This window comes from Crocuta crocuta, unplaced genomic scaffold, assembly GCF_008692635.1.
Source record: "Crocuta crocuta isolate KB4526 unplaced genomic scaffold, BGI_CrCroc_1.0 scaffold111, whole genome shotgun sequence".
In the NCBI taxonomy this organism is placed as follows: domain Eukaryota; kingdom Metazoa; phylum Chordata; class Mammalia; order Carnivora; family Hyaenidae; genus Crocuta; species Crocuta crocuta.
In genome coordinates this window covers 2,167,458-2,195,184 of record NW_027527611.1, presented here as the reverse complement: position 1 = coordinate 2,195,184, position 27,727 = coordinate 2,167,458, and the positions used below count along the sequence as shown (strand labels likewise).

At 43.1% G+C, this 27,727-nt stretch overlaps 1 protein-coding gene across 1 annotated transcript in view; it reads right to left on the bottom strand.

Moving 5' to 3' along the window:
• CSMD1 (CUB and Sushi multiple domains 1) overlaps positions 1–27,727 on the bottom strand; it is a 1,564,948-nt gene that overhangs the window by 120,034 nt on the left and 1,417,187 nt on the right. Inside the window, exons 43-48 of the mRNA XM_077771883.1 lie at positions 26,974–27,119; positions 26,144–26,224; positions 24,988–25,101; positions 17,933–18,121; positions 12,976–13,122; positions 8,118–8,306 (exon numbers count right to left, since the gene is read on the bottom strand). Of these exons, the coding sequence (XP_077628009.1) occupies positions 8,118–8,306; positions 12,976–13,122; positions 17,933–18,121; positions 24,988–25,101; positions 26,144–26,224; positions 26,974–27,119 (866 nt within the window). The remainder of the gene's footprint in view (positions 1–8,117; positions 8,307–12,975; positions 13,123–17,932; positions 18,122–24,987; positions 25,102–26,143; positions 26,225–26,973; positions 27,120–27,727) is intronic.

Genomic DNA, 27,727 nt, shown 5'->3' with positions numbered 1-27,727 from the left:
ACAGAAGCCCCACCCCCCCTGCCATTTTCCTCAACCTCATGAAACCTTTCCCTTAGCAAATACAGCATTCGGGCAGCTCTACTCAGCGAGGCATCTAGGTCTCTCTATCTTAAAGTTCTCACTTTCCAAACAGAAGCTTAATCATGTAACTGGGGAGAAAGATCATATTCCCTACTCTTCATTGTGTGCCAAATGTGAGCAGAGCATAGATAAGAATCAACGCCAACCCCAAGCCAGAGCTGCAGCTCACAAAGGACTCTGAGAACCCAAGCTTTAAAAAAAGGAAAAAAGAAAAAACAAGAAGAGACAGAGAGAGAGGGAGGGGCAAAAGACCAAGTGATTGAGGAAAAACTGAGGGTTTCTGGAGGGGAGGTAGGTGGGGGAGGGGCTAGATGGGGGACGGGCAGGGAGGGGGCACTTGCTGGGATGAGCGCGTGGTGCGGTGTGTAAGCGATGGATCACAAATTCTCCTCCTGAAACCAACACTACACTGTTAACTAACTTGAATTTAAACAAAAACTTGAAGGAGACAGAATTACAGTAAAATCTGTATTATGTGAAAGAATAAAAAACGAAACGGCTGCTCGGAGCTGCTCTCTCTTGAACACAGGGACCTGGGGAGCGGTTCCTGGGGATGCACCAGTGTGCCTGGGTCTTCGCGATAATACAGAGAATTTCAGTTCTAATTCAGGCTTCTCTTCAAGATGGATGAGATCAGTGTATTGATAATGGAAACAGCTCCTTGGCAGACTTTCTTGCTTTACCGCAGGAAATGAAGCCTGAAGGGCAGAAGATACGCCCGGCTTTCTCGGGGAGGATCTGAACCGATACAGACTTTCTGAGAAACATAATCTAAAAGGGTCAAGCAACAGGAGAAACACAACCTGAAGTTTTCTGAAACCAATAAATACCTCTTGCCACCCACATTCTTTTCACTCACAGGTGATCCCCACTATTTGTTTAATCCCGTCCAGAATTTTCTAAATGCGGATTACAAGCCATTACGTTATATTGGAAACGGCCTCCCTCTGGGAGAGGACAGTCAGAGCTGTGACCCTGGCTCTGTCTCCTGTGGTCACAGGGTCCTGGCTAAGTCTGGAGAAGGTCCCTCACATCCTTTTCCAGAACTAGCAATAAGAAGAGCATTGATGTAAGTATTGAAGACTTAGTCTAAGTTATTTCTTCAATTCTCTCAACAATCCTGAGAGCTAGATATTACAATTCCCGCTTTACTTTGCAGGAAACAGGTTTAGAGAGATACGGACTCTCTCACCATCAAGGACTGTTTTTCCTCTCAAAATTCTGAGCTTCTAAGATGCTGCTGGTGAAAAGTCAATGAAAAGAGGAGGAAAAAAAAAATCTAAGGAAAAAAAATCTATCTTATCTTCTGGCATAAGATAGATTGTCTTTAAAGGAAAAAAAATCATTCTCAAATACATATCTTTTATTTTTAATTTTTCAAACATTTTTTAAAAATTTGCCTTTATTTTTGAGAGAGAGAGAAAGCACGGACAGGGAAGGGGCAGAGAGAGGGGGAGACACAGAATCTGAAGCAGCTCCAGGCTCTGAGCTGTCAGCACAGAGCCGGATGCGGGGCTCAAACTCACAAACTCTAAGATCTTGACCTGAGCTGAAGTCTGACGCTCAACCGACTGAGCCACCCAGGTGCTCCGAGTCCACTATTTTTCAAATAAAAATAATTAAAATAAGCACGGTGATCTCTGAATTTGGGAGCAGTCTTAAAATATTTCAGCATTCGCATGGGGAATTAAATTCCCAATTATCTCCAAGACCTCTGGTAGGATTTACAGCTGCTCATGAGGCAACGGGCCGTGGGGGCCCGAGCCTCGGACAGTACCTGTTCTGCGGCGGAGACGGTTCAGTTTGAGATTCACGGCAGCACGTGCATTTTTTAATCATAATTTTATTCATCTGATTTGGTCCCTCTGGAGCCTAGAGTAGAATCTCGTCTCATGAGAAACAAACAGTGACGAGCCCACATCTTGGAAGGCCGTGACTGCGGCCCTTGTGGCGGGGGCAGGGCTCTGTCCCCCCTGGGCGGCCGTCTCCACTGGCCACTGCGACCCCGCGGCGCCCAGGGAGGCAGCACGTCGGAACTGGCCCCCGGGGGCCTCTCTCCCCCACGGGGCCCGTCTGCAGCGAGTCCTCCCACGAGACTCCCAGCAACCGAAACCAAAATACGGGTCTTCACAGCTGCCTCTTCCCGCCGCGTTACGCGCTCCCCCAGGAGCCCGTGGGTTCTGGTTCCTGGACGTGTTCAGTGCCCGTTTTCTCACAGACCCGCTCCCACTGTATTTTCCAGCGCTCTCCCATTGCTGCAGCCTGCGAAGCACCCCTGGGTTCCAGACAAGACTGTCCGGCCTGCCGCCAGGCCACTGCAAGATCTGTCTTCCCAACATGCAGGCCTGACTGCACCTTGTGATCAGAGCCCACGGCTCGTGCGCACACGGGCATCAACCGCAGGAGAGGATGTGAGAGCTACATGAACTCGCAGGTAGGGCTCTCCCCGCGGGGCCCCTGTCTCCTGCTCCATCTCTTCATCACTGCCTGCAAATTCAACCCGAGTGTCCTGTGATGGGGAAAATACCCCTTTGCTGGGAGCCGCACCGGCCTCCCTGGACGACAGTCACCGCGAGGAAATGGCAGTGTGTGCACAGCTCCTGCCGTGAGAAACCAAAACTGGTATCTCCTCCTGCCACTACTGGCTCGTGGTGGAAACGAGCCTGCGGGTACTGACCAGGCCTCACAATATTCCAGATCAGACCGATATTCCCCACACAGATTGCTCATAAGGAAAAGCATATTCCTGCCTCTTCAAAAGAGACTTCAGATGAAAGCACTGGGGATGATGGTCAGAAGGCTCTTCCTATGGGCCTTGCAGACCCAAGACTCACATAATAAAGGGGGCTAAGAACACAGAGTTACAACTGAGTCTGGCCCTGAGACAAAGAGCCTAATTTAGAGTTAAGGGCAGACATCCACCCCCACCCAATTGTTTCTGCTTGGAGCACCGCCCCGCCCCCCAAGGCATTTGTGATCAGTATTCGGAGTGACTTATTCTGGCCTTGAATATGCTGACTGCACCCTGTGAAGGAACCTATTGAGGAACTTCTTTTATGATTATGGGAGCAAAGGTGTTTCCTGAAAGACCTGTTTTTCTTAATACTTCTTAAACAAACAAGCTAGTGACCCCTGCTCACAAAGAACTAACTTAACCCTTTTTATGCTAAAAATATTGTCTTGCCTACCTCGGGGCACCTGGGTGGCTCAGTCAGTTAAGCATCTGACTTCAGCTCAGGTCATGATTCTCATAGTTTGTGGGTTCGAGTCCCGCGTCGGGCTCTGTGCTGACAGACAGCTTGGAGCCTGGAGCCTGCTTCAGATTCTATGTCTCCCTCTATCTCTGACCCTCCCCTGCTCACACTCTCTCTCTCTCTCAGAAATAAATAAAACATTAAAAAAATTAAAAAAAAAAATCCCCTACCCCAATCACTATTGATAAAGATTATGCAGGAGTCTTCTACAAATTTTTGTTCCAGGAAATTCTTACATATCAAAGAAGTTTGTCATCAGAAATCATTGTCTGAGGCAAATGCCACTTCTGTTCTGTTCCCCAAACACTTAATTATAAAATAAAGGTGAGCCCCAGTCAGAGCAGAGATGCTGCCTGGTGACCAGAAAGACTCTTGCCTGTCTTATCCCTCCCTTGCCAACACCATCCATCCTCCAGGGACCCCTGGACCTGGCCAGAGCCAGCCTCCGGCACCCCTTGCTTTTGCTACGACTTGTACTCAGTGGACATCTGCTCTCGCTGAATGCCACACTGAACTATGCCTGCTGACTCCTAAACCTACGTCTACGACTGGACCATCAGAGACGTAAGGGTCAGGAATGTATCCCAGTACATGCAGTGCCTAATTCAGAGCTAAGTTTGGGCGGAACTGAAAGTTGGTGTATGGTCCTTAATGCTAGCGTTAGATTTTACACCTGCATCTGTGACCCTGATCTACAAACACTGTCATGATTAACGTCTCTCTGTGTCTGTCTGTCTGAAAACGGACATGTCAAGAGTTGGACAGTGTATGCCATTCCATAAACACAGACCATGTCTCTACTTCAACTTGTAAGAGCATGTTTGAAAGTTCTGTCATCTTTGAAGGTAAAAGCTTTATGTTTTTGCAAGTTGTTTTCCTTTATGGAATCCAGAGCATTTAACTTTTTTAAACATTTATTTTTTGAGAGACAGAAAGAGACAGAGCACAAGCAGGGCAGGGGCTCTCTGCCCCTCCCCCACTCACGATCTGTCTCTCTCTCAAAAATAAATAAACATTAAAAAAACTTTAAAACTTGAAATTGTCCTCAATTATCTGAAAACTGAAAGTGAAACTTTCTCTAAATAGAATGTATCTCCCATTGTAAATTTAAATTATAAATAAATAAAGATACCAACAACCAAGTAGAAAATAGGTTTTCCTTAATATTTTTGTACTTTAACACTGAAGGAAAACCACAATAAATATATGATAATCTTGTATTTTATTTTTCAAATGTTTTGAAATTTAATATCTTTTCAATTTATTATCCCTTTTGATATTACAATTTTTGGTATGTTTTCTCTGATGCTACTTTTTAGAGGCATCTATCAAAAATATTTCTATATGCACCTGAAGGAAGATGTTGTTTAACTAAAGATACACATCTTAGGTCATGATATCTGTGATGGTAGTTGCCATACTTTATAAATCTTTTTTTGTAGTTAGGCTGTGATTCTCCTGAAGAGAAGAAACATTTCATTTTGCTTCCTTATAGCTGAGCACATACAAATACCGACACATTTGCGGACTGACAGGAGACCCCTCCGAGCCTAACACAGAAGAGAGAAGATGATTTAATATATGAGAGGAACGGTCCACAAAACTTCCGCCTGAGTGTATCAAATCGAGCCAATGGCTTTCTATGAAGTCAGGTGAGTGTTTACATTACCTGAAAGTTTTGTGTTCTATAAGCAACAAAAGGAAAGGGAATAATTAATACTGAACACATCAAAATTAGTCCCTCTTAAGTACTGTAACAAGTATATACTTATGTCTCATATTAAATTCACCTAAATCAACTCTAATGACCCCTTAATCATTAGTAAATGACCTTCAGGGTAGAACGTGCCAATATATGTTATATAGCTTTCTCTGTTTAAAATTTTATGATCCTTTCTCAATGGCCTTCATTTACTTGTAAAATCATTTCTCCTATTTATTTTAAAAGATTTAATTTATTTTTTAAATGATAAAATGCTTACCTAATTGTACCACACCATTTAAATGACTTTCAAAAAGCTTTCTTTCTTTCTTTCTTTCTTTCTTTCTTTCTTTCTTTCTTTCTTTCTTTCTTTCTTTCTTTCTTTCTTTCTTTTCTTTTCTCTCTCTCTCTCTCTCTCTCTCTTTCTTTCTTTCTTTTAAAAGCTTATTTATTTTGAGAGAGAGCATGAGTGTGAGTGGGACAGAGGCAGAGGTACAGAGAGAATCCCAAGTAGGCTCCACACTACATCCAGGGCTTGAACCGGTGAACCGAGAGATCATGACCCGAGCCCAAACCAAGAGTCAGATGCTTCACCAACTAAGCCACCCAGGCACCCCTCAAAAAGCTACCTTTCCACCAGGGTTTTTATTTTTAAACATTATGGCCTCACATATGATGATGATATTTTGTATGTTATTATAATTAAAATGCTATTTTACACAAATCGTAGATACCTACCTGTGCCTAGAAGATAGAAGACTTTTCCAAAGTAAATGAAATCAAGTACCAAAAATACAGATTACTTCGAGAATCGGTGCCTGCGAGACCCTTTATAATAGAATTCCTTTCGGCAGAAAACAGTTTGATTCAAACCCTGAAGTGAGGACAGAAGGTCTGGATTCTGGGTCACCACGTTTATGATTATTGAGAAGTCACATTACCTTTTATGTGTTTCAGTTCCAAATACGTAAAAACAAGTAAAGTGAAGTGGATTATTCTTAACTGCCCTCCAGGTTTTAGAAGTCATAGCTTATGAGGAAAGCACACAATCTTACCGCCTGCCTGGTTAATGGAAGAGTTAATAAAAAGTGGAGAAAACTGTAGATCGTGGGACGATCTACACCGTAGATGAAGTAGATGAAGTAGACGGTACTTCCTGGAGACATATTATAACTTGAGAATGTAATCACCCGGGGCATTGATCCCCCGGAAGAAATCTGAAGGGAGATGATGTAGTGCCCGCCAAAGTGTGTCGTGGGATTCTACCGCGCCCCGCCCGTAACCCCATGGCTCCTTGGTCATGCTCAAGGCCAAGACGAGATACAAGGATCACATTCACCCGGATCCCTCAACCCAAACAGCACGTCTTCCTGAAGGACCTGGTTTTTGGTGCCCTGTTTCTGAGTCCTCGAATTCAGCCTCGAATAGTTGTGCTGAGGGGGGAAAAGGAAGCAGGAGCGAGAGGTCACAGCAGTTGAGGAGGAAAAGAGCCTGCAGACACTGCCTTCCTCCTGTCGGCCGTCTCTCCCACCCCCAGGGGCTCACAGAACCCCTCCCCGAGCGGGAAGACGGACGGCACAGGCCTGGGGCGTCACCCCTCCAGCGTCCCCCTCAGCACAGCGAGGTCTCTCCCAGTGCCTTGCAGTGCTTTCTATTTTGACAGCACTTTCCACCTGGGCTCCCCGTTGTGACTCAGGCTCTAGAGGTGCTGATTCTGGAATGTCTGCCCTGCTGTTCCACCCCTCCCTCCCTGGCTGGGTTGGGGGCTCAGCCATGACTGTGGCCACGGGCCTTCTTTCCCTGGGCTAATGACACACAGCCCCCCGGGCCACCTGCTGAGCGACAGGATCTCCGTCACCAAGTAACAGAGCATTTAAAGAAAATGAGAATCACTTCCTCTTTTGAAACAAAAAAATACTCTTCAAAAAATAAAAAGAAAGAAAAAAAGAAAAAAGTACTCTTGTAAAGAACAAACTCATCATTCCTAATGAAAGACGCTGTCAGATCATTGTGTTTGCCTTATATTTACAAAGAATTTCTGCAGCCAGAATATCAGTAATGCAAGCTAAGTGTCTGATTAACTCCTTGTGGTTAAGGACACATATATTTAGTCTGATAAATATCCATTATTGTCTCACAGAGCAATACCAGAAAATCTAATATCATGAAAAAAGAGAAAAAAGGAAACCAATATTAGGCTCCTTTCATAAATCATAATTAGCTTTCAAAGACCAATATATTTCGTTATGAATATAAATCTCACTAAGACAAAACTATGAAAATTTCATGACTTCAAAGCCTTCAATTAAAATTAAAATGACTTATTTGAAATTTGATTTTTATGCGTATGACAGATAAAATACCAAAAAAGCATGAAATATTGAAATCAACGTTAATAAGCCCTAAATTCAAATGACCAAAAGAAAATGAAACATACGGCATATGGTTCAACAAACAGGTTTTTAATCTAAATTTTTAAAAAAGGGGGTTTTAGTAATTGATTTTTTAATTAATACAACTGTGAAGAAAAATTCTTTTGAATCTAAATCGAATAACACACTTTTTGCTTCAAAATGCAGCCCAGTAAGGATAAGGGTCAGTGCACAGCAGCTAGTGACCACTGCTGAACCACCCCCCATGCTCTGGCTGTGAAGCCACATCAAGCTCAGTGTAAATGTCAGGAATATTTGCCTGGTCCATGGAAAGTTAAATTTGTACTTCTGTAAAATCATTTTCCTTTCTTCCTTACCTTTCAGCCATAGTCACCGCTTCAGTAATTTTCAAAATGTGATGAAAATAAGAANAACTTAAGGGAGGACCGTGGGGGAGAAAAAGGGGGGAAATAGTGGGGGAGAGGGAGACAGTCAAACCATGAGAGACTCTTGAATGCTGAGAACACACTGAGGACTGATGGGTGGGGGGGAGGGGGGTGATGAGCATGGAGGAGGGCACTTGTGGGGATGAGCACTGGGTGTTATATGGAAACCAACTTGACAATAAACTATTTTTAAAAAAATTAAAAAAAAAGAAAATTAAATAAATTTAATTCGAGTTTGGGGATGAAAAAGCACATTTCTTACCCTGGCAGAGTGGGGCGAGGGAGTCCCACTGATACATCCCGACTGGGTTCCGTCTACAGGTCGCGTTGCTGTGGCCGATCATTCGATACCCAGGCTTGCAAAAGTAATGCACTTGACTTCCAACCGCCCCTGTGGTCCTGTTTAGAACGCCTCCATTCTTCGGGGTGTGGGTCAGGCTGCAGTAGGAGGCTGTGGGCACACAAACCACAGGTGTGAACATACGCATAAGCACTGCTGCACGTCCCTTGGTAAGAGCTATACACACGCCAATATGTCAACTTGGTCTAAAACGTATCCCCAAATACCAAAGTCTGGTGAGGATGAGGGGCAACAGGAAGTCTCACTCATTGGCGGTGGGAATACAAAACGGTGCGGCTTGAGTCAGAAGACTGTGGCGGTTCCTTACGAAAGTAAACACACTCTCACCCAGAGAACTTAAAAATGTACATGCACACGCACACAAAGCCCTACACATAAATGTTTATAGCAGCTTTGTTCATAATTGCTGGAACTTGGAAGCGACCAAGATGCCCTTCAGTAGGTAACAGAATAATAAACTGTGGTCCCTCCGGACACTGGGATATTCTTCAGCACAGAGAAATGAGCCATCGAGTCACGAAGAGACATGGAGGAACCTTAGATGCATCTCACTCAGGGAAAGAAGCCAGTTTGAAAAGGCTACGTACTGTGTGACTCCAACCATATGACCTTCTGGAAAAGGCAAAGCTAGAGAGATGCTAACAAGCGAGCCATCGCCAAGGGTCAAAGAGCAGGTGAATAAGCAGGTGGAGTGTGGAGGGTTTTCAGGGCAGTGAGGCCCCCTGAGTGACACCACCATGATGGTGACTGGCCAGTGTACACTGGCCCACACCCATAAAAGTCTCTGTATCATTTCCTCAGTTTTGCTATGAACATAAAACTGCTCTGGAAAAATAGTCTAAAAAAAAAAAAAAAAAAGAAATTCCCCAAAGCCTAGAGCCAAGGTTCAATCTCTTATTTCGAAGTTTAGATTGTGTGCAATTGCTCTTCAGTGTGAAGGGAGATCTCAACTTTGGCTAAAATATTGTAAGGAAATCATGGAAAAGTCATATTGAACTTCCTCACTCACCTCTTTAAAGCTAACCCACTTAAATAAGCTTCCTGACCACCAGAATGAGAAATTGTGAGATACAGCGCCTGGGCACCTTATCTGAAAGAAAACAATTCTCAGTAAAAAAGGAAAAGTATCCTTAAAATGGAGAAAATAAAAGAATGTAACCTTTTGCAATTAAAGCCATTAACTTGTTCCTCCTCACTGTTGCTAAGAGGGTCGTGTGAATTGCACAGCGATGTTGACACATTAAGTTTCTTTCTAACAGGTGAGATTTGAATAAAATCTCTGAAGAAAATGCACTACTCGAAGTCAATAAAAAATCTTACAGTTTTAATCACTGCCTTTGTGGGAACTTTTTAAAATGGAGGACAGGCATTTGTTAAAATAAAACAGTCTTACCTACACAGAATATGACATTTCAATGGCTAAGGACTCGGCCTCTTATTTATATATTTAGAGAAAATAAGTCATCTTATTCTTACAAGGCCAGTTTCATTGCAGCCTACAATCCTATGAAGTCCCTTCAGATAAATTAAAACAATAAAATGAAGAAAGTAGTGAAGCACTGGAAATGTGTGATTCCTTTGGAGAGAAGAGGTTCAAACGTGCTCCTTCCCTGTGGGGAGTCCACAGAGACACACGCAGGTCTGAGTGCGTAATGTTGAACCTTTCCCTGGAAATGAATTCCAAAGCAACTTTCTGAAGGTTTCCTGTCATAGCACTGCTCAGAAGCAACGTCTGTGTGTCTGTCCTTGGTCATGAACTCTTCTCCTGTGAGAGGCGTCCTCAAAGAATATTCTCAGCCAGATGGTCTTCTGAAATACCATTTCATTGTTTTTTTTTTTTTTACATGGACTGATTTGTATTAAGTTAAAATTCACTGACTGTCGTGAAAAACTTATGATTCACGGCCCTCTTGGCCATGCCATTTTCCTCATCCTGGTTCTGGACTCAATTCTGTAAGTTTTGAATAAATAGAACTATTTGCTTTAGGAAAGGGAGCCCTGGCTGTCTGTCGGCTGCAAAAACAAAGCAAAAAGATAATTTATGGGAACGAGGGAGCAGACGGTAAAGCCTGTTCCAAAGGCAGAGATAAGATAACATCTGAAATGTCCCTGAAGGAACAGGGAAGCCACAGAACTCACTGCATGTCACCTGTGATTTTTGTCATAGTTCATTCAGTTAAAGGATATAATGTGCAAGATTGTCTAACTCTGTAGAGCCTAAGAACTGTCAATTTTCTCTCCTCTTTACGATGTTTTTTTTTCCCCTTTCTATTACCAGGGTTTCAAAACATCCCTTAGAACAAGATATGGAGGGGCCCTGGGCAGGTGGGGGGGGGCAGTAGAGCCCTGAAAAGGGAAAGATTTGAGCATGAGGCCCTGCCCATTTTATTCCTGAGAGGGCCCAGGTTCAGTCACCAAGCTCTGCTGGTAGCACCTTGGAGAATCCAGGAGGCATCCACCATGGGAGAAGCCTGGGCCGGTTTAGTATCTGGGAATTTCTGGATGTATGTCCACCCAGCATGTATCTTCACCCCACACAGAAGCTCACGTGCTTCGTTTAGCATCGGGGGGCCATTAGTAGCTGAGCAGTGACTTAGCGCAGCTCACCACGTTGACTAGAACCCCTCTGCACAGCGCTACCTTTGTCTTTTTGTACGTTTGTTTTCAAATTATGGCGATCAGCCGGATTGCTCCCGGGTCTGGAGGACCGCTGTGTCACGTGTGGAAGACGGACAGAGGCCCAGCACACGATGAGTGGCTCCCCGGCCCGCACTGCTATAGTTCAGACACACTGTTCACGAAATCGCCGCTCTAAAACCACTGGTGACGAACTCCTAGCATAACTACCTTAACCACCGAATTTCGGGTGAAAATCTGTTGAAAGATGATACATCCACTGACAAAACAACAATGTACACACTTCTCTGAAATTCTCCATCTTCCCACTCTCCCTACACAGTTTAACAAAGGGAAACTTCTGGTTCAATTGTGAACTGAAATATCCTTTGAAAGACATAGTTCAAGGTATAATCATATCACCACGCTACCAGGTAAGGTGCCAGAAGGAGATAGATTATGGTCACTGTGATTTCCCCTGCACTGTCCATTTTTGCACATTGGAAATAAATTCAAGCCGTTCTAAAGGGCTCAGTATTTATTTTTCATAACGAGGAAAAGGGTGAGCACCAATCCAGTCACTGCCCTAACACTCTCGTAACTCATTCTAACGGAAGCAATTTCAACTGTGAGCTCTTTGCTAATAAGCATTTTGAAGAACCACTTGGAGAAAAAGGGGAGAAACAAAGTCTGGTGTGTTTTATCAGACGTCACTAAGGACGGACTTCATGCCCACTATCTGCACAAAAAGAATCTTTTCAAAATCTTGATACTTTTTACGATTTCATGATCTCCACCACCAGAAAGAGCCTGAATCTTACTCTTAAACACTCTTGTGACTTGTGGGGGCGCCTGGGGGGCTCAGTCGTTTAAGTGCCCAACTCTTGCCTTCAGCTCAGGTCATGATCTCATGGTTTGTGCATTGCAGCCCCACATCGGGCTCTGTGCTGGCGGTGTCGAGCCTTCCGGGATATTCTCTCTCTCTCTCTCTGCCTCTCCCTGACTTCCACGCTGTCCTTCCCTCAAGAGAAACAGACTTATAAAAAAACAGACTACTGTGACGTTTTGCTGTTCCTCCTTCAGGAGGTTTCTCAGCACTGACCATGTAAAATACCAACACAGGAATTAGCACTCCTCTGGTGAATGAGCATGAATGACATGCACGTATGTATCTACTGGGCTTCTTCCTTAGGGAGATGTATCTCAGTCATCACCATGGGATACTGTTAAGTGAGATGCTGAAAAAAGTGTACATTTTTTTCTTAGTAATTAAATATATGAAGAATTGAAATTGTCTACCGCTTCTGTAGGACAGTATACACATTCGACGTCAGGTCATAGTGACAAATGTGTGCAGGATTTAATGTACAGAAATATACTGACTGACTCAACGTGAAAAACACTGGCAGAGAATTATTAAAATATACGGGTAAATGACCAAATGATTTAAATGCTGATAAGTAAACATATATATGTAAACATGTACTAATTTTGTGTGTGTTCATATATACATATGTGAATGTAGTCTGCAAATATATATAGAGATACAGATAATCAATAAAAAGACATACTATTACTAATAAGAGATTACCACCACTTATAAAACTAGTAGCAAAATGAATATCTCTTCCTTAGCATTTAACCCTTCTTTTAAATTAGTTTATGTTATACTGCTTTATCTTTTAGAGGAAATGCCTTTGCTTTCCCCAATTCAAGATTTTATGATTTTTAGCAATAATTTTTAAAACATTAATCAACAAGGGGCGCCTGGGTGGCTCATTCAGTTAAGCATCTGGCTTTGGCCCAGGTCATGATCTTGTGGTTAGTGAGCGCGAGCCTCACATCGGCTTGTCTGCCGTCAGCACAGAAGCTGCTTGGGATTTTGTCTCCTCTATCTTTGCCCCTCCCCCCTCAAAAATAAACAGAAACATTAAAAAAATATTAATCAATAAATAGTTTGTTTCCCCCAGAGTTGTTTACAGATCTAGCTCTTGGAGAAATTTCCCATGTTATTTCTGTGGGAATTAATTACTCATCTTTGGGAGACTAGGTTTACATTACAAATCTCTAATTTGTTTTTATTTAACGCAGATCACTTGTACTAAAAACACCTTCATGCTAAATCTAAACCTCAGTTACAAACCTGTATATCGAATCTTGAATCCTTTCTTGCTGGTTGCGTGATCGGTGGACCAGCGGAGATATAACTGATTACTCCTGCTTGTAAAATTTGATTGTTCGGTGTGGTTCCCGCTTAGGACCGCTAACAGGGGGCTCTGACCAGAAGAACCTAAATAAAACAGAGAAACAAAACAGTTCAGGTAGGAGCCAGCACCTATAATATACAGACTACTTTTAGCTTTTTTATTACATTTATGGGTCCAAATGTACAAAATATAGCTATTTATTTCCAAAAACAGAGAGTTCCAAATTAATGAAGCAACAAATATAGTCCCTGATATTAAATGAAAGGCAATAGCCAAGCAAAACACCTTCACATTATTAACACATAACACATAAATCGTATGAACCTTACCTATTAGAAACAGGAGCAACTGAAATAAACAAAAGTAATTTTTAACTTCATTTGTATTTATAATATTTTAAGTATATGGGGCAATAGAAACTTTCATGGAGTACTGGTAGAAGGAGGAGTATAATCACTTTGGAAAGTAATTTGGTAATAATATCCAGGAAAACTGAGGATTTACTTCCATTTCTATAAACTTCAGCACATGTGCGCTAAACTTATTGATAAAGCCAAATGTTTGTGCCATTTGTTTTGTATGGCAAAACCTGATCCTAACTAATATTTTTGTACTTTAGAAAAGAATTCAAAGAGCCACGGAAAGGAATTCTGTACACTTTTGAGATTAATGAACTAGATAACATGTTTCAGCACAAGTGATTCTTTAAACAGCATATCGATGACTAAAGAAATCTATTTGCAGATGAATATGATAGCAATTGTGTAATAATTCAAAAGTGTACCATATATAAATTATGTGTGTGTATGGGGGTGTGTGTATGTGTAAACAGATAGGAGGTGATATACGTAGAGATACATAGTTAGATGAGAAAGAGATAGAGAGACAGACTGATAGATGGACAGACAGAGATAGAGAATTAACCATAAAACATGCACAAGCCTGACACACCACTGTCCCCTCGTCACAGTACTGTTTCCTGCTAGGAGAGGTACACATGGTATGGAATATGGGAGGGGCCCCTAAACTTCTTTGTACCCCTTGCCTCTTTAAGAAAACAAACAAACAAACAAACAAACAGAGCCTAAGGTAACTTTGACAAAATCCTAAAATTCATTACATCAAGACATGAGTCCATATCTGTATTTTTAAAATGTTTTCACCTTTTGGTACATTTGAAGTTTTTACAAATCCAAGAAACAAAGTTACTCTCTAACGTACAGGTAGCAGAAACCAGTGCAGCGTATTGCCAGCCACCATGCCGCCCTGGCCTGGTGTTACTTCCTGAGCGGAATTGCTGTACTGGATACAGAAGCCGCATTCCCACTTCCAGGGCGAGTTCTGGTGAGCTCAACGCTCCTCAGGGTCTGACACCTCCGTGGCTTTTCTACACGGCGGCTCCCTCCCAGGAAGCTCACTATGGGTGGGAGAATGCGGGCCTCACTGCCAGACGTGATGCCCACCTGATCCGGTCACGTGCCTCACTTTGAGATTTATGTAGCATTTTTATTCATGCCGTGGGGCTGAGCAACCACAACTTCACTCTTTGCGTGATCCCTAATCAGAGCAGTTAATATTATTAAAAAGAAAAATTAGAGTTATTAAGAACTCTATCATGTTACCCCAAATGTATACGTTGAAATCCCAGCTGCCAGTACCTCAGAAGGTGACTATGTTTGGAGAGAAGTCTTTAAAGAGGGAATTAAAGCTCCGGAAGGACACTGGAATGAGCCCTCACCCAGTCTTCCTGGAGTCCACAGGCTAAGAGGAGATGGAGACACAGACAGGGACTGCAGCGTGGCCGGGGTGGCGGGGGAGCCAGGGACACGAGAGACACAGGAGAAACCAGCAGTGCCCACACCCGGGTCCCAGACCCCTCCCGGACCGGGAGAGAACACATGTCTGTGTTGAAGCCCCCCCATCTGTGGTTCTTTCTGATGACAGCCTTAGCCATCGAATAGAAAAACCTAGTACGTTAGAGATGGTCAGGGCAAAGTTCAGTTTCACCGGAGCAAAGTCGAATCAAATAAAATGCTGCCTCGCGGTTTCCTGGAAGATGTCCCATAAAAGGATGATGGTATTTTAAAATTAAAGAAGATGGTAATGGGTTTGGGTGCTGGCTTTCTTGTCGCTGTCTGAGGAGAGAATATGTATTCTAAAATAACATAACACCGGGAAATTTGTGAAATTTTAAAATGTCACTTTGAATGACAGAACTCAAGAGTCAAGTTTCAGGTATTCTTAATCCAGCATCCAATTCTTCATCATTTTCTCTGCTTTTCTTGCCTAACATGTAACGAGCTTTCTCAAGGAGTCTTCTTTAAGAAGTCATGTCAGCACACGGAGAAGAACACAGAGCCCAAAGGGACAGGAGCAGCTTCTGTCACCAACACGGAAACCACGAAGTGTTTTGCAAGTGAACATCCCAGTCTTTATGTGGACACCTTCCTCAGTGGAGTTCTACAATGACTAAATCTTTTTAGTTTTTTAATCAAGAAATATCCATTATTGGAGCCACAGAGAGTAATACATTACTGGGATAATGAAGCCTGAAACCCATATATTCAACACATTTTTTACAACTCATGTGTCATAAAAGAGCTACTATCTTACAGGAGAGGGAGAGACAGAGAGAGAGAGAAAGGGGGAGAGAGACAGAGAGAGAGAGAGAGAGAGAGAGGCACAATAAATATGACATTTAATGCAAANGAGCTACTATCTTACAGGAGAGGGAGAGACAGAGAGAGAGAGAAAGGGGGAGAGAGACAGAGAGACAGAGAGAGAGAGAGGCACAATAAATATGACATTTAATGCAATAAAAATGTCAACACTTTATAGAAGCTTCATATAAAACTGTGCCCTTTCATCTTATAGTAAATTTTTGAGACTGGAACAAACACAACCATGATTCTCTGATAATTTGTTAGCGGCTGCTTTGACAGTATCTCTCTTATCTACTTTGGATATCTATCTACTATCTTATCTACTTATCATCCAGAATATGGATGGGTATGATCCATCCATATTCTGGGGAGATGAGACTGTAGGCTCCTAGACATGGACACTGGTAATGACTTTGCTGCTGCGGTTAGAAGCGGAAGAAGTGCGGTCAGCTGAGTTCCAATTCAACAACGGCGAAGCCAGGGAACATGACCACATTTAAGGTAATTATGTCAATATGTGTAGGTACACCCAGCATGTGCAGGAATATGTTCACCCACACAGCCCTGAAGTGGGTGCTCACTCGCTCTGTTTCTCTCACCTAACTGACCTCAGAATCCAGGATGCCTGGTCCCTCATTGACATAATTTTTGTACCTGGCTAATAAATTACTTCTTTCCATCCTAAAGATTACAGAAAAAGTCTTCAGCAGTCCATGTCTGTTTTAAAATACACTTAGGAAAAAAAAAGAAAGAAAAAGAAAACTCTGAAAGTGAAAATAGTGCTCAGTCTTCTCTTTCTATGTACACAAGTATGAGTTTAATTTCCAATGTAGTAGCTCATCATTTTAGGAAATACATACATTGATACTGTGGTGCGTGTCCATATGAACAACTTGACTATTGGGATTCATCAAGTTAGTAAAAGGCATTGGGACACACACAGAATCAATTACAGTATTTTTTTAAATTGAGTTGATTGTTATTTTACCGAATACAATGACAAGTCCATCGAAACATGCGACAGCCCTGTTATTATGGGCAGCCATAATTGTACCCAGGTCTAATTTTATGGGCTAAAATAATACTTCTATGCAAATAAAAATATTGACATCAGTTCCATTTCTTTCTCTTTTCCTTTTAATTTTTTTTATGTCTTTATTTTGAGAGACAGAGATAGAGAGCGAGTGGGGAAGGGTCAGAGAGAGAGGGAGACAGAATCTGAAGCAGGCTCCAGGCTCTGAGCTGTCAGCACAGAGCCTGACGCGGGGCTTGAACCCACAGACTGTAACAGGATCATGACCTGAGCCGAAGTCAGACCCTTAACCAACTGAGCCACCCAGGCGCCCCCACATCAGTTCCATTTCAAAGTGACAATTCCACCACCTACTACTTCCAAGCCTGGCCTTGTTCTATTAATAGATTCATGAGAATTGTGTAAAAATGTTTAAGACTAGAGTTTAAGGGGCGCCTGGGTGGCTCAGTCAGTTGAGTGTCTGACTTCGGCTCAGGTCATGATCTCACGGTTCATGGGTTCGAGCCCCGCGTCGGGCTCTGTGCTGACTGCCAGCTCAGAGCCTGGAGCCTGTTTCAGTCTGTGACTCCCTCTCTCTCTGACCCTCCCCTGCTCATGCTGCCGCTCTTTCTCTCTCTCAGAAATAAATAAAACATTAAAAAATTTAAAAAAAAAAGACTAGAATTGAAAACTGTATTAACATTTGTTAATTGTATTGTACTATTTTTTATAAAGATGGTACATCTAGAAATCTCTGTGAGCCATTATTTTTATATGGTTTTAGTAAAATAATCATTTAAATGGATTAAAGTAGCTTTAGCTCTTTTACATTTCCTAAAATATCTTCTGCATCAATAGAATACTTAGAGAAAAGGGAATTAATTGTTTGGGGTCATCAACTGGAAATCCCCTAATTAAGGACTTAAATAATGGTTTAAGTAAATTATCAGGACATTTTCAGAGTGCATCACTAGCATATTAATTGCTTAAAAGTTGAAACATTAACAAAAATATGTTCATATTCCACAGACTATTGATCTCTGAGATAATACAAGTACAAGAAAAATTCATTTTCTGTTTGGGGGAGAGATGATTCAACCCCAAAATATACCAAAGTCCTTGTGTAACAAAAATAGTATAATGGTGTTCTCATTACACTATGAGAGGTTACTGATGTAAAAAAAGAAAAGAAAAAAGAAAAGAAAAAAAGAAACTTACCATCAAACACTTCCAATGCGTCAAACTGCTTTTCACTTTGAAATGTGTCCACAAAGATGGTGATGTTGTAGTTTGGCTCTACTTTAATACTCCACGAGCACGTCTGGGAGTTAAAGTAGTTGCCTGGGTAACCCGGACTGAGGATGACTCCAGAAGATTCTGTCCGGACTTCATTTGCTGGGCATTGTGCTAAGGAGAAAAATACCAGTAAAACTGTCCTTAACAAAATGAAGCCACTTCAGTAGGAGTCTCCATCCCTAGATGTACAAGCCAGTGGCGGCATTGGGCAGGGGTGTGGGGCAATCCTACTGAGCTGTGACCAAATTGAAGACAGGACACAAACGCAGCAGGGGAAGAACACCGAGTTATTATTTATACTAATTATACCAGCCTATAATTTAAGTGAGAATTGCACACGCACACATACACATGTATCATATACATGCTGACATACAGGGTGAATATAGATACAGGGAATGTGGATCAGTGAGATTAAGCTGATGACACGACTCTGGCACAGCTAATTTTGCTAAAGCTGTCAGGCGAAAAGAAACCGGGAACCTGAAATTTTCTTTATCAGGACGAGGTGGCGAAGCAACGTCCCTGGTCCTGGTAATGTCTGTGAGTGAGGGGAGAAGTGCCCACGCAGGCGTGGTTAAGTCCACCACCTGCCTTCCACTCCGCACTACCTTTCTATGGTGAATCACCCACACGCCTCACCTTGGGGCAGGTGCATTTGACCCTAGGATCCCATGTTTTCCCAACTCAACTGAAAAGCAAGACCTCACCTTTACAATGTAATATTACAAAAACACTGTGCAATTATATTCCGTAATAGGAAATGATACATATTTCTTCCTTTGATTGTACTTTTAATTTCATTTAGAATAGTACATTTTAGAGGCTCCTGGGTGGCTCAGTCGGTTAATTAAGCACCCGACTTCGGCTCAGGTCATGATCTCACCGGTTCGTGGGTCCGTGTCGGGCTCTGTGCTGACAGCTCAGAGCCTGGAGCTGCTTCAGATTCTGTGTCTCCCTCTCTCTCTGTCCCTCCTCCACTCACATTGTCTCTCAAAAATACAGAAACATTAACAAATATTTTTAAAAATAGTAAATTTTAAACATGTGATTTGATTTCTTGGGACTGTGGTGAGAGAGGGGTCCTGGGCTGAAAGGCATCTTAGACCTCAGGGTTGTTACAGTGTTCACTAAGAGTAGCGATTTCTAAAGGACAAATTTATCACAATGAATCATTTATCAACTTATCTTTATGAATGAATTGTTAAGATAGTGTGGACACACTGACATACTTTATTCCCTCCTGCTTTTTTCTTTATTCAACTACTTTCAGAGTCATCGGAATAAAACTGACTTGCATAGGTACGGACACACAAAAGAAAAATCACCAATATCATAATTAGTCATTTATTTCAATGACAATATCATTATCTTCCAGAAATAATTTATATAATTAAGAAGAAAATAATTTTCTATTGATAATGGTTCAAAAGTAAACAGAGATAACAGCAAAACTATTTATAAAAATTTAAAAAGTTAGATGACCAGCTTTTACTTCATAGAAAAGAACTTTTGTTAGAGGAAATGTTATTTTTTTTTTGAATTATTGTTTGGAATTATCTTCTTTTAACTAATTAAATTTATACTATTAACTCATACATTTCAAAATAAAGACATTTTCACCAACAGATGGTCAAATTAAATGTAATATGTTTTGATTCAGGTAGCTGTCTAATAAAAGGCAAATTTTCCTTTTTTTATCTTTTATTTATCTTAGTGTTCTTGTGCTGATGTACCTTAACATGTAGGAAATGTGAAGGCATAAGATCACCAAAGATGAAACATTTCATAGAACCCCTTTTTCTAAGTTTATTTATCTTTGAGAGACAGAGAGACAGAGAGAGAGAGAGACAGAGAGAGAGACACACAGAGAGAGAGAGAGAGAGAGAGAGAGAGAGAGAAACAGAGAGACAGAGAGTGAGACAGAGAGCGAGGGAGAGTCAGAATCCCAAGCAGGTTCCATGCCCTCATCCCAGAACCTGACATGGGCTTGAACTCAAGAACTGTGAGATCACGACCTGAGCCAAAATCAAGAGTCAGACACTTAACTGACTGAGCCACCCGGGCGCCCCAAGAACCCTTTTAATAAATATGTATTTAGGTAGATTTTTAAGAATATGTGCAAGGTTAATTAATGGTAAGTTACACAAAAACTCATTCAAACCAAAACACTCAGCCTTAAGCAATTTAATTTCAAACAATTTCTTCTGTGATAGTGGCCAGATCACCCTGTAAAATATATTATGCCCTTTCAAAAGTGAATGCATTGGCATTTTTGGAAAGAACACAATAAAAATAGCAGACTTCATATCTGGGGGCATATGTGCAGACCTCCACAGAGCAGCCTTGACTTTGCAGGGTCTGAAAGCTGTGAGCGGTGACATCAGAAACAGAATCTTAAGCTTAACTAGTTTTATTCCCTCCATTTTCAAAATGCTGCTTCTGTTTCTTAGAGAAGACCCATGAAAATACAGGTGAGGCTCTTTCCTTTGTCTTACAACACTCACTACTTTTCCCCCAGACATACATATTATTTAAAACGCACTTGAATATATCTCCCTGGGAGTTAAGGTGTTTGTGATTCACTTGTTTGTCTGGCTCTTTCATGTGCGCCTCTTCATTCCTGTCCCTTGCTCTGCACTGTTGCTGGGAGCGCCCACAGTGGGGAGTTCTGAGATGGGGTCTTCCCCAGGGCTCTTCATTCCTCCATCAGCATTCCTGCATGAAACACAGCCCTGGTCTCCACCAGGGGACCCCTCCCACCCCCGGGAGCATGTCTGAGGTTCCCATCAAAGATGCCTGTAAAGACCCTGCCTCCCTGAGACTGTCCCCGGAGCTCGGAGTCAGCCCACCTCTGCAAGAAGCTAGTCCTTCAGCTTATTTGTGAAGAGGAAGAAAATGTGAGGCTTCAAACCAAAGCATATTGTTTGAATGCATCTTGAGGGCCTTCGGCCAAGGGAACGCATTCAAGCATGAGGGTTTGTAAATAATTAAAACTAATTCTGAAAAGCACCCAGAGGTCTCCGAGAATTGTAAACAGAGAACTCCACCGTCGGAAGCTGTGACCCGGAGCCCTGACATGCATGTTCTGGTCATGCGCGAGCTTCCCAGAATCAGACACTGGTTGCCTTCAGCGTTCCTTGGAAAGAGAGGCTTCTGATTTGTTTTAATTGAATATTTTAAAAACTACTGATGGCTTTGCACTGTCTACAGGCTGAAGCCGCCCGGTGCTGAGACCCTTTGAACATCTGGCCCCATCTGTGGTTTCCAGCCCACTTACTGCCACTCCCCCTCCCACATCCTAAGAGCGAAGTGTTCTCCCTCCTTCCTTCCTGGACATCACACATCCCTTCAGGGACCCCTGGACCTGCCAGCGTCCGACACAAACCTTGGTTATTCTCCTCACTTTCTCAAGTGGTTCTCTTTCCTTAACCTGACCCGTGGTAGAATATATCTGCTCTTTGTCCCAGGTTCCCATACAGACCCCAAAACCCTTGGAATTCCCTGCACACGGGGAGTGTCTGTGTCAGGAGGGGCCCCTGTGGGTTACACCTGAGTTTAGGCGAATAAGGTGACTTGGGGTGGGTCCCTTGGTAGCCCTAGTGTGGGCCCAGTCAGCAGGAAGGCCCACTGGTGAGTGGGCTGAAACTCCTGCCCCCTCACAGACTTCTGGTAGCGCCATGGGTTTGGGGTACGGAGGCGGGGCTCTACAAAACCTCTTGCACCTCAATTTCAGGGCCCAGATGCTCCTGTGCCCTTCCCCCCTGCACCCTGAACCCCTTCCTCTGACTATTCAGAGGAATTATATCCCTTAGGGCATTAGGGATTTAATAAAGGGTACAGAATACAACTTTTTATATTATAGAAAATATAACTGATCAGGGATGCCTGAGTGGTNATAACTGATAAATGTAAATAAATATTTTCCTCAGTTACATGAGCTATTCTAGCATAGGGTGATACCCCAAAAAGGGACCATGAGTACCTCTGACCTACAGCAGGTCACTCAGAAGCACAGGGGATAACCTGAATTTGTGACTGGCCTCGGGAGTGGGGACAGGCTTGTGGGACTGAGCCCTTAACCTGTGGAGTCTGACCCTGTCTCCAAGTAGGGAGTGCCGGAAGTGAGTTCAACCGTAGGACATTCAGCCAGGGTCCAGGGAGAATGGGAGAATTGTTTGGTGGTCCTGGAAAAGATGCCAGATCCTCATTTAGTGCTTTCTAAATTAGGATTCGTATCCAACAGGGTATAATTTATCTGCATAGGATGCTAACTTTCAAGGAACAATTTGCTCACACGGTTCCCAAGGAAGAATCCATCACCCGAAAGGTGGTAATAATTTTCAAAGTGCAACTTCTGAAAGAATGGTGATGATATGTGAAGAAGAAGAACTCGTAACTCACACAATTTTCCATCAGTAACTAACTGAGGGCTTGCCCACCCCCTCCCCTTGAGTCCAACCAAATGGTAGAAAGTGCTGGAAGGAAGACTATCATTCAGTGACCAAGTATTTGAGAAAAAAAAAACCCATCTGAGCCCCTATTTCCTTTTTTTTTTTTCAATAATGAGGATTTGGGGAACAGCAGCTAAGGTAATTCTCAGTTTGTTTTAAACAAATTTACTCCTGAATTGCAACAGAAGAGAACTACATGGTCCTCTGTGGGAATTGCTAGAGTTCGGGAGGGCGTGGACCCTGTGGCCAGAGCCGGAAGAGCGTGTCTTGTTAGCAGAATTCTCCCCGCAGATGTGCGTGAGAGCCAAGTAATTCAGACAACGGGGTTTATGTTGTCCTGATTTACTCTGTGCCTGGACTGCCAGGAATTAATCTCATGTAAATGAAAACTAGGTTAATCTAGGAGGTAGCCCATATAATAAAGTAACTTCCCTTATTTTTGAAGTGCGTATTAAATAAATATTTATGCCTTTCTTCACTAATCAACTAAGATCATCCTTGCTTAAAGTCATCTCTGTTGAGAAATTTATGGCTCTGTTTGTTGGAATTTAAATGTGCCTTAAAAATGTTAAGAATTTGTCTCCGTTAATTTTTATAAAAAATGGGAAAGAAATCCACCGTAGAGGGTTTCTGCTGAGGTATCATGGTACTGATACACTGATTTTTTTTTTTCCAAGAAAATAATGACAGTCTCCTGACTCAGCACCCCATGCAGCCCCCAACTTTAAGCGAGGCAACTGAGAAGCAGCACCTCTCACAGCCCTGTGGGTTCTCTGGGTGTTTAATTTTTTTTAATGTTTTATTTATTTCTGATAGAGAGAGAGACAGCGTGAGCAGGGGAGGGTCAGAGAGAGAGGGAGTCACAGACTCTGAAACAGGCTCCAGGCTCTGAGCTGGCAGTCAGCACAGAGCCCGACACGGGGCTCGAACCCACGAACCGCGAGATCATGACCTGAGCCAAAGTTGGATGCTTAACTAACTGAGCCACCCAGGCACCCCATCCTCCAGGTGTTTAGAGCAGAGAGCAGACAAAAGGGGTTTCTCTCTGCCCATGCCCACTGGCTCCCCCAGAGATACAACTTGGAAGTAATTTTTCTTTGAAGTAATCTGAGTTATCATGGTTATTTAAAGCTACTTCATTCCAGATTTTCTTCAGATGATGTTGAAAATTGTCTCCCTCTCCCCAGGTGGCCAGGATTCTACCTTATTCACAATGAGAATGCACAGAGTTAGCACCACAGTCTACAAGAATCAGGCCACAGGTGTGAGCACTTGTAAAATCAATACTAGTGCAGCACAAAGGAAGTTGCTTCTCAGAAGTCAAATGATTAACATGAACACCTGGAATAATTAATTTAATATTCTCCATATCTTTACAACAATCTCATAAACAAGGGCGGATCAATCATCCTGCTTACACACGGTGACCCAGGGACTAATGATCTATGTGGGGTCAGTGATGGGACTCTGGACTGAGTCGACGGGTCTTCTCTTCCTAAATCTGAGCCCTTTTGAGTGCTTCATTATCCCTAATGCATGACAGCACTCAAATTATATGAAAGGGGGAGGTCCCATTCTTTAAACTAATTGAATGTCATTGTGATTTTGAAGTTACAAAAAAAAAACTATTCTAATTTGGAAAACTTTCTGATTCACCCAATAATGACACTTCTGACCCATTTTGAACCATTTTAACTTATTTATATTTTTCTAGTATTTTTTCTCCCAATACTACTTGAGAATGGAGCCTTTCACATATTTTGAAGTTCATTTTTTTATTTATTTTTGGGGGAAGAATCCCTAGCAGGCTCTGTACTGTCAGCACAGAGCCCGGTGTGGGGCTCGATCCCAGAAACCATGAGATCATGACCTGAGCCCAGATCAAGAGCTGGACACATAACTGACTGGGCCACACAGGAGCCCCTCAAATATTTTGAAAATACTTTATCCAGTAATTTTGTCTGATATTGCCTATGGTCTTTGTATTTTAAGGAAACGTGAATACATGAAATGGATGCGTTGTATTGTATGCAACATACGTGGATTTTGAGGTCTATAAATTTTACAGAAAAAGCAGTAAACAGTAGGTAATTGTATGCATGCTCACGCATTTAGAGTGAAGTGTAGTGGTACCTGTAATCTACCTTGAAACGCATGGAAAATAACAGATACATTAATGGGCGGATGAAAGGAAAACACACATGTGACAAAGGACGTACAGTAAATATTAATGGTGGACCCTCGGAGGTAGGTGTTCAGAAGCTCATTTTTAAATTATCTCAACACTGCCAAACGTTTGAAATTTTTCTGATAAACTGTTGGGGGAAAAAAAAAAAGACTCTGTGTTCCATGCGGCTTGGATTTGTATTTTCGAGATAGCCGAAAGAGAGAGGTAATTAGGTCTTTCTATTAGCCGGTCATTTTACCTGCGACGAGACTGTAACACGGAGGTTAAATTCAGAGGCAGGGAAACGAAGAGGAAGCTGCGTGGGACGGGCACCCGGCCGGCCCCGCTGCGCCTACCTTCACACGTGGGGGGAGAGCCCTCGAACTGCAGCTGGGAACGGAGTCTGCAGGCCAGCGTGTCGGTCCCTGACAGCGTGTACCCCGGGTGGCACTGGTACTTCACATAGTCCCCTGCAAGGGTCAGCACAGCACGCCTGAGCCTCGGGGCCCGCGGCACACGGGGCGCGGCCCGCGACCACCGAACGGCGAACGTCCACTCACAACCCCTTCTGACCCAACGCCCGCGCTCGTTTGTGGTCTGTTAACACAATGGTGCCCTTTCCACTTCCTGATGGATGAACACACTGTCTTAGCCGATAGGAGGACAGATGGGGTGGCAGGTCCCTCCTCCTTGACCGATGTGTCTGTGTTCATCCCGCCGCCCCTATGATTACTATTAAACAGGGGGGGGTGGTGCCTAGATTCTTGGGATTTTAGGATGTAGCATAGGATGACTTTAATGCATCCAGAGAGGGCTAAACCGTGACCCTGCCCTAATTAGCGCAATGCTCCCATTGACTGAGCCATTAGGAGTAGCCAGAAATTGGGTCACATGTTTTGACCAGTGGTCTGAGACACGGTGTGAGAACGGGTGCTACGTTTGTCACTGAGACACAGAAATCTTGGGTCACAGTAATAATGCCACAAACATGTGCCACAGCTGGTTTCCAAATGTGACCTGATGACTGTGTAATGAAACAGGCCATAAATACAGAATGATAAAGCGGAATTTCTAAATATGATCATTAAATACATTTGCCATTACATTCCAGTGTCAGTGAAAGGTCAGTGTTACATTAATCATTATTTTAGCTACAAATGATGAAGTTCTTCTCGCGTGTGAATGTGCTTTTCTAACCAAACACAGAAATCTGTGTAAGTCTGTCTCCAAAAACTTTACTTGAAAAACAAACTAGACAATGGCCATATGGGGGGGGTGGGGACGGGAGGTAAGTAGGTGCTTGAGATGAAAAAGGCCAAATTCAAATTCAGAAAAAGAACATCACGGAGATGAAGGAGGAAAAAACATAGCTATTTGATTCCTAGCATCTATGGATAACCCCCTAATGATGCTTTAGAATTTTTCTGACAGATACTCCCTTCCTCGTCTGAGTTAGGGGTGGTTGTGAAAACGCCAGGTGGAGCGGATGGTTTGCAGTGAAGGAAGCATTACCTATTTCAAAATCCTCATCTTCAGTGAGCATCTCTGCCTGTGGAACGGTGGGGGGAGGCCGGCATTTCTTGAGCTGAAATGCTAAACGGTTTACGGGGGAAAAAAATAATTGTAACTACATTTGCTGAATAAACAAAAATATTACAAAAAGCATTTCTCTTACATTGTTTTACTGCTCAGGGACACTGCAATGTGTGTATGTGTAAGTTGCTTTATAAAATTCTCAAGCTTCACATGCTTAGGGGATTATTTCGTGCTGAAGAAGATAGAAAGCTGAAGGGAAAGAAGTGTCCGGTTTTAAAAATTATGACGTTTACGTCTATTTGGGATTCTGCAGTAGGAATGGCTCACCCACCACTGACCTCTCTCTCTGCCTCTCATCTGAGGACACCCGTGGACATAGTTCTTATGAGATGGAAAGTGTTGATACACCATTTTCTAAGTGATTTATTTTCAAAATCACTGGATCTGCTTTTGCCTCCTCTCTAATCACGTGACGTGTGCTACCTTGACCTCTTTGGAGACAGGGAGTGGGAAGTCCACGAAAGGCACTCAGTGTCTTTCAAGGTCTCTGTATCAGGTTCACATGCAATCCACTCGCCTTGGAATGAACCAAGCTTCCCACAGACCACATGTAACATCATCAAATACCATTACATTAAGCAAAAAAAAGCCCACAGGACACCCTGGCCTGGAACGTCAGAAAACCCCCTAAGGCTCTCGCTGGGCACAATCAAGGAACTTTAGCTGGGGAGGAGGCGTATGCCAACCCTACCAGTAAAACCAAATGTGATTCTCCGCCTTCACCAAGATGGTGAAAATGCACTGACCATGGAAATTGAGAACAAAGAAGCCTCCATTTGAAAAGTCGCTGTGGAACTTGAGCAGGACTTGGTTGGTGGAGCTGTAGGCGGTCTCCAGCGCCGTGTTCCCACTGAAAACCCCCAGCTGAGGGGAGTTCTGATCAGGCCCATCCCTAGGAAAGAGACAGACATCTGAATAGAAGGCTCCTGAGTACAGCTTACACTAAGGATCGTCTTCGGAAGTTTGGCCTCTATCCCGGCATCAGCGGCTGGTCTGACGCGGGGCTCCAGGTGACTGGCCCGCTGCTCACACCGGCAAACTCGGGGTTGACTTCCCTTCCCCCCACAGCTGGCCTTCCCAGAGCCATCTCAGAGACAGGATCACACGCGCTCCGGTGACCACAAAACCACGTATCGGCTGCCTTTCAAACGTCTGCATTTGAGAGTCTAAATTCAATGGCGTGTCTTTAACTATGGGTGAAATTTATGGAGATCTGGCTACTGAACTAAAAGGTTTTAAAAAACTGGTTAAAAAGAAACCACAGTCCAAGGTGGAGTCATCTGTCCCTTTAGTGCAGTCTCACGCCCTCCTGGGGTGAAATCTGAAGCCATCCATTCAGAAAGGATCAGCACCAGTGAGGTCACATGGCCTCTCTCCACCCTCCCCACCCCAAGGGAGATGGGCTAATCTGCATGCTAAGACCCCCCTCCCCCTTCTCCTTAAGGGAAGGTGATCTGGCCTGAAAGCATGCTCCCTTTTGCTAGCAGCGTCCTGCCCCAC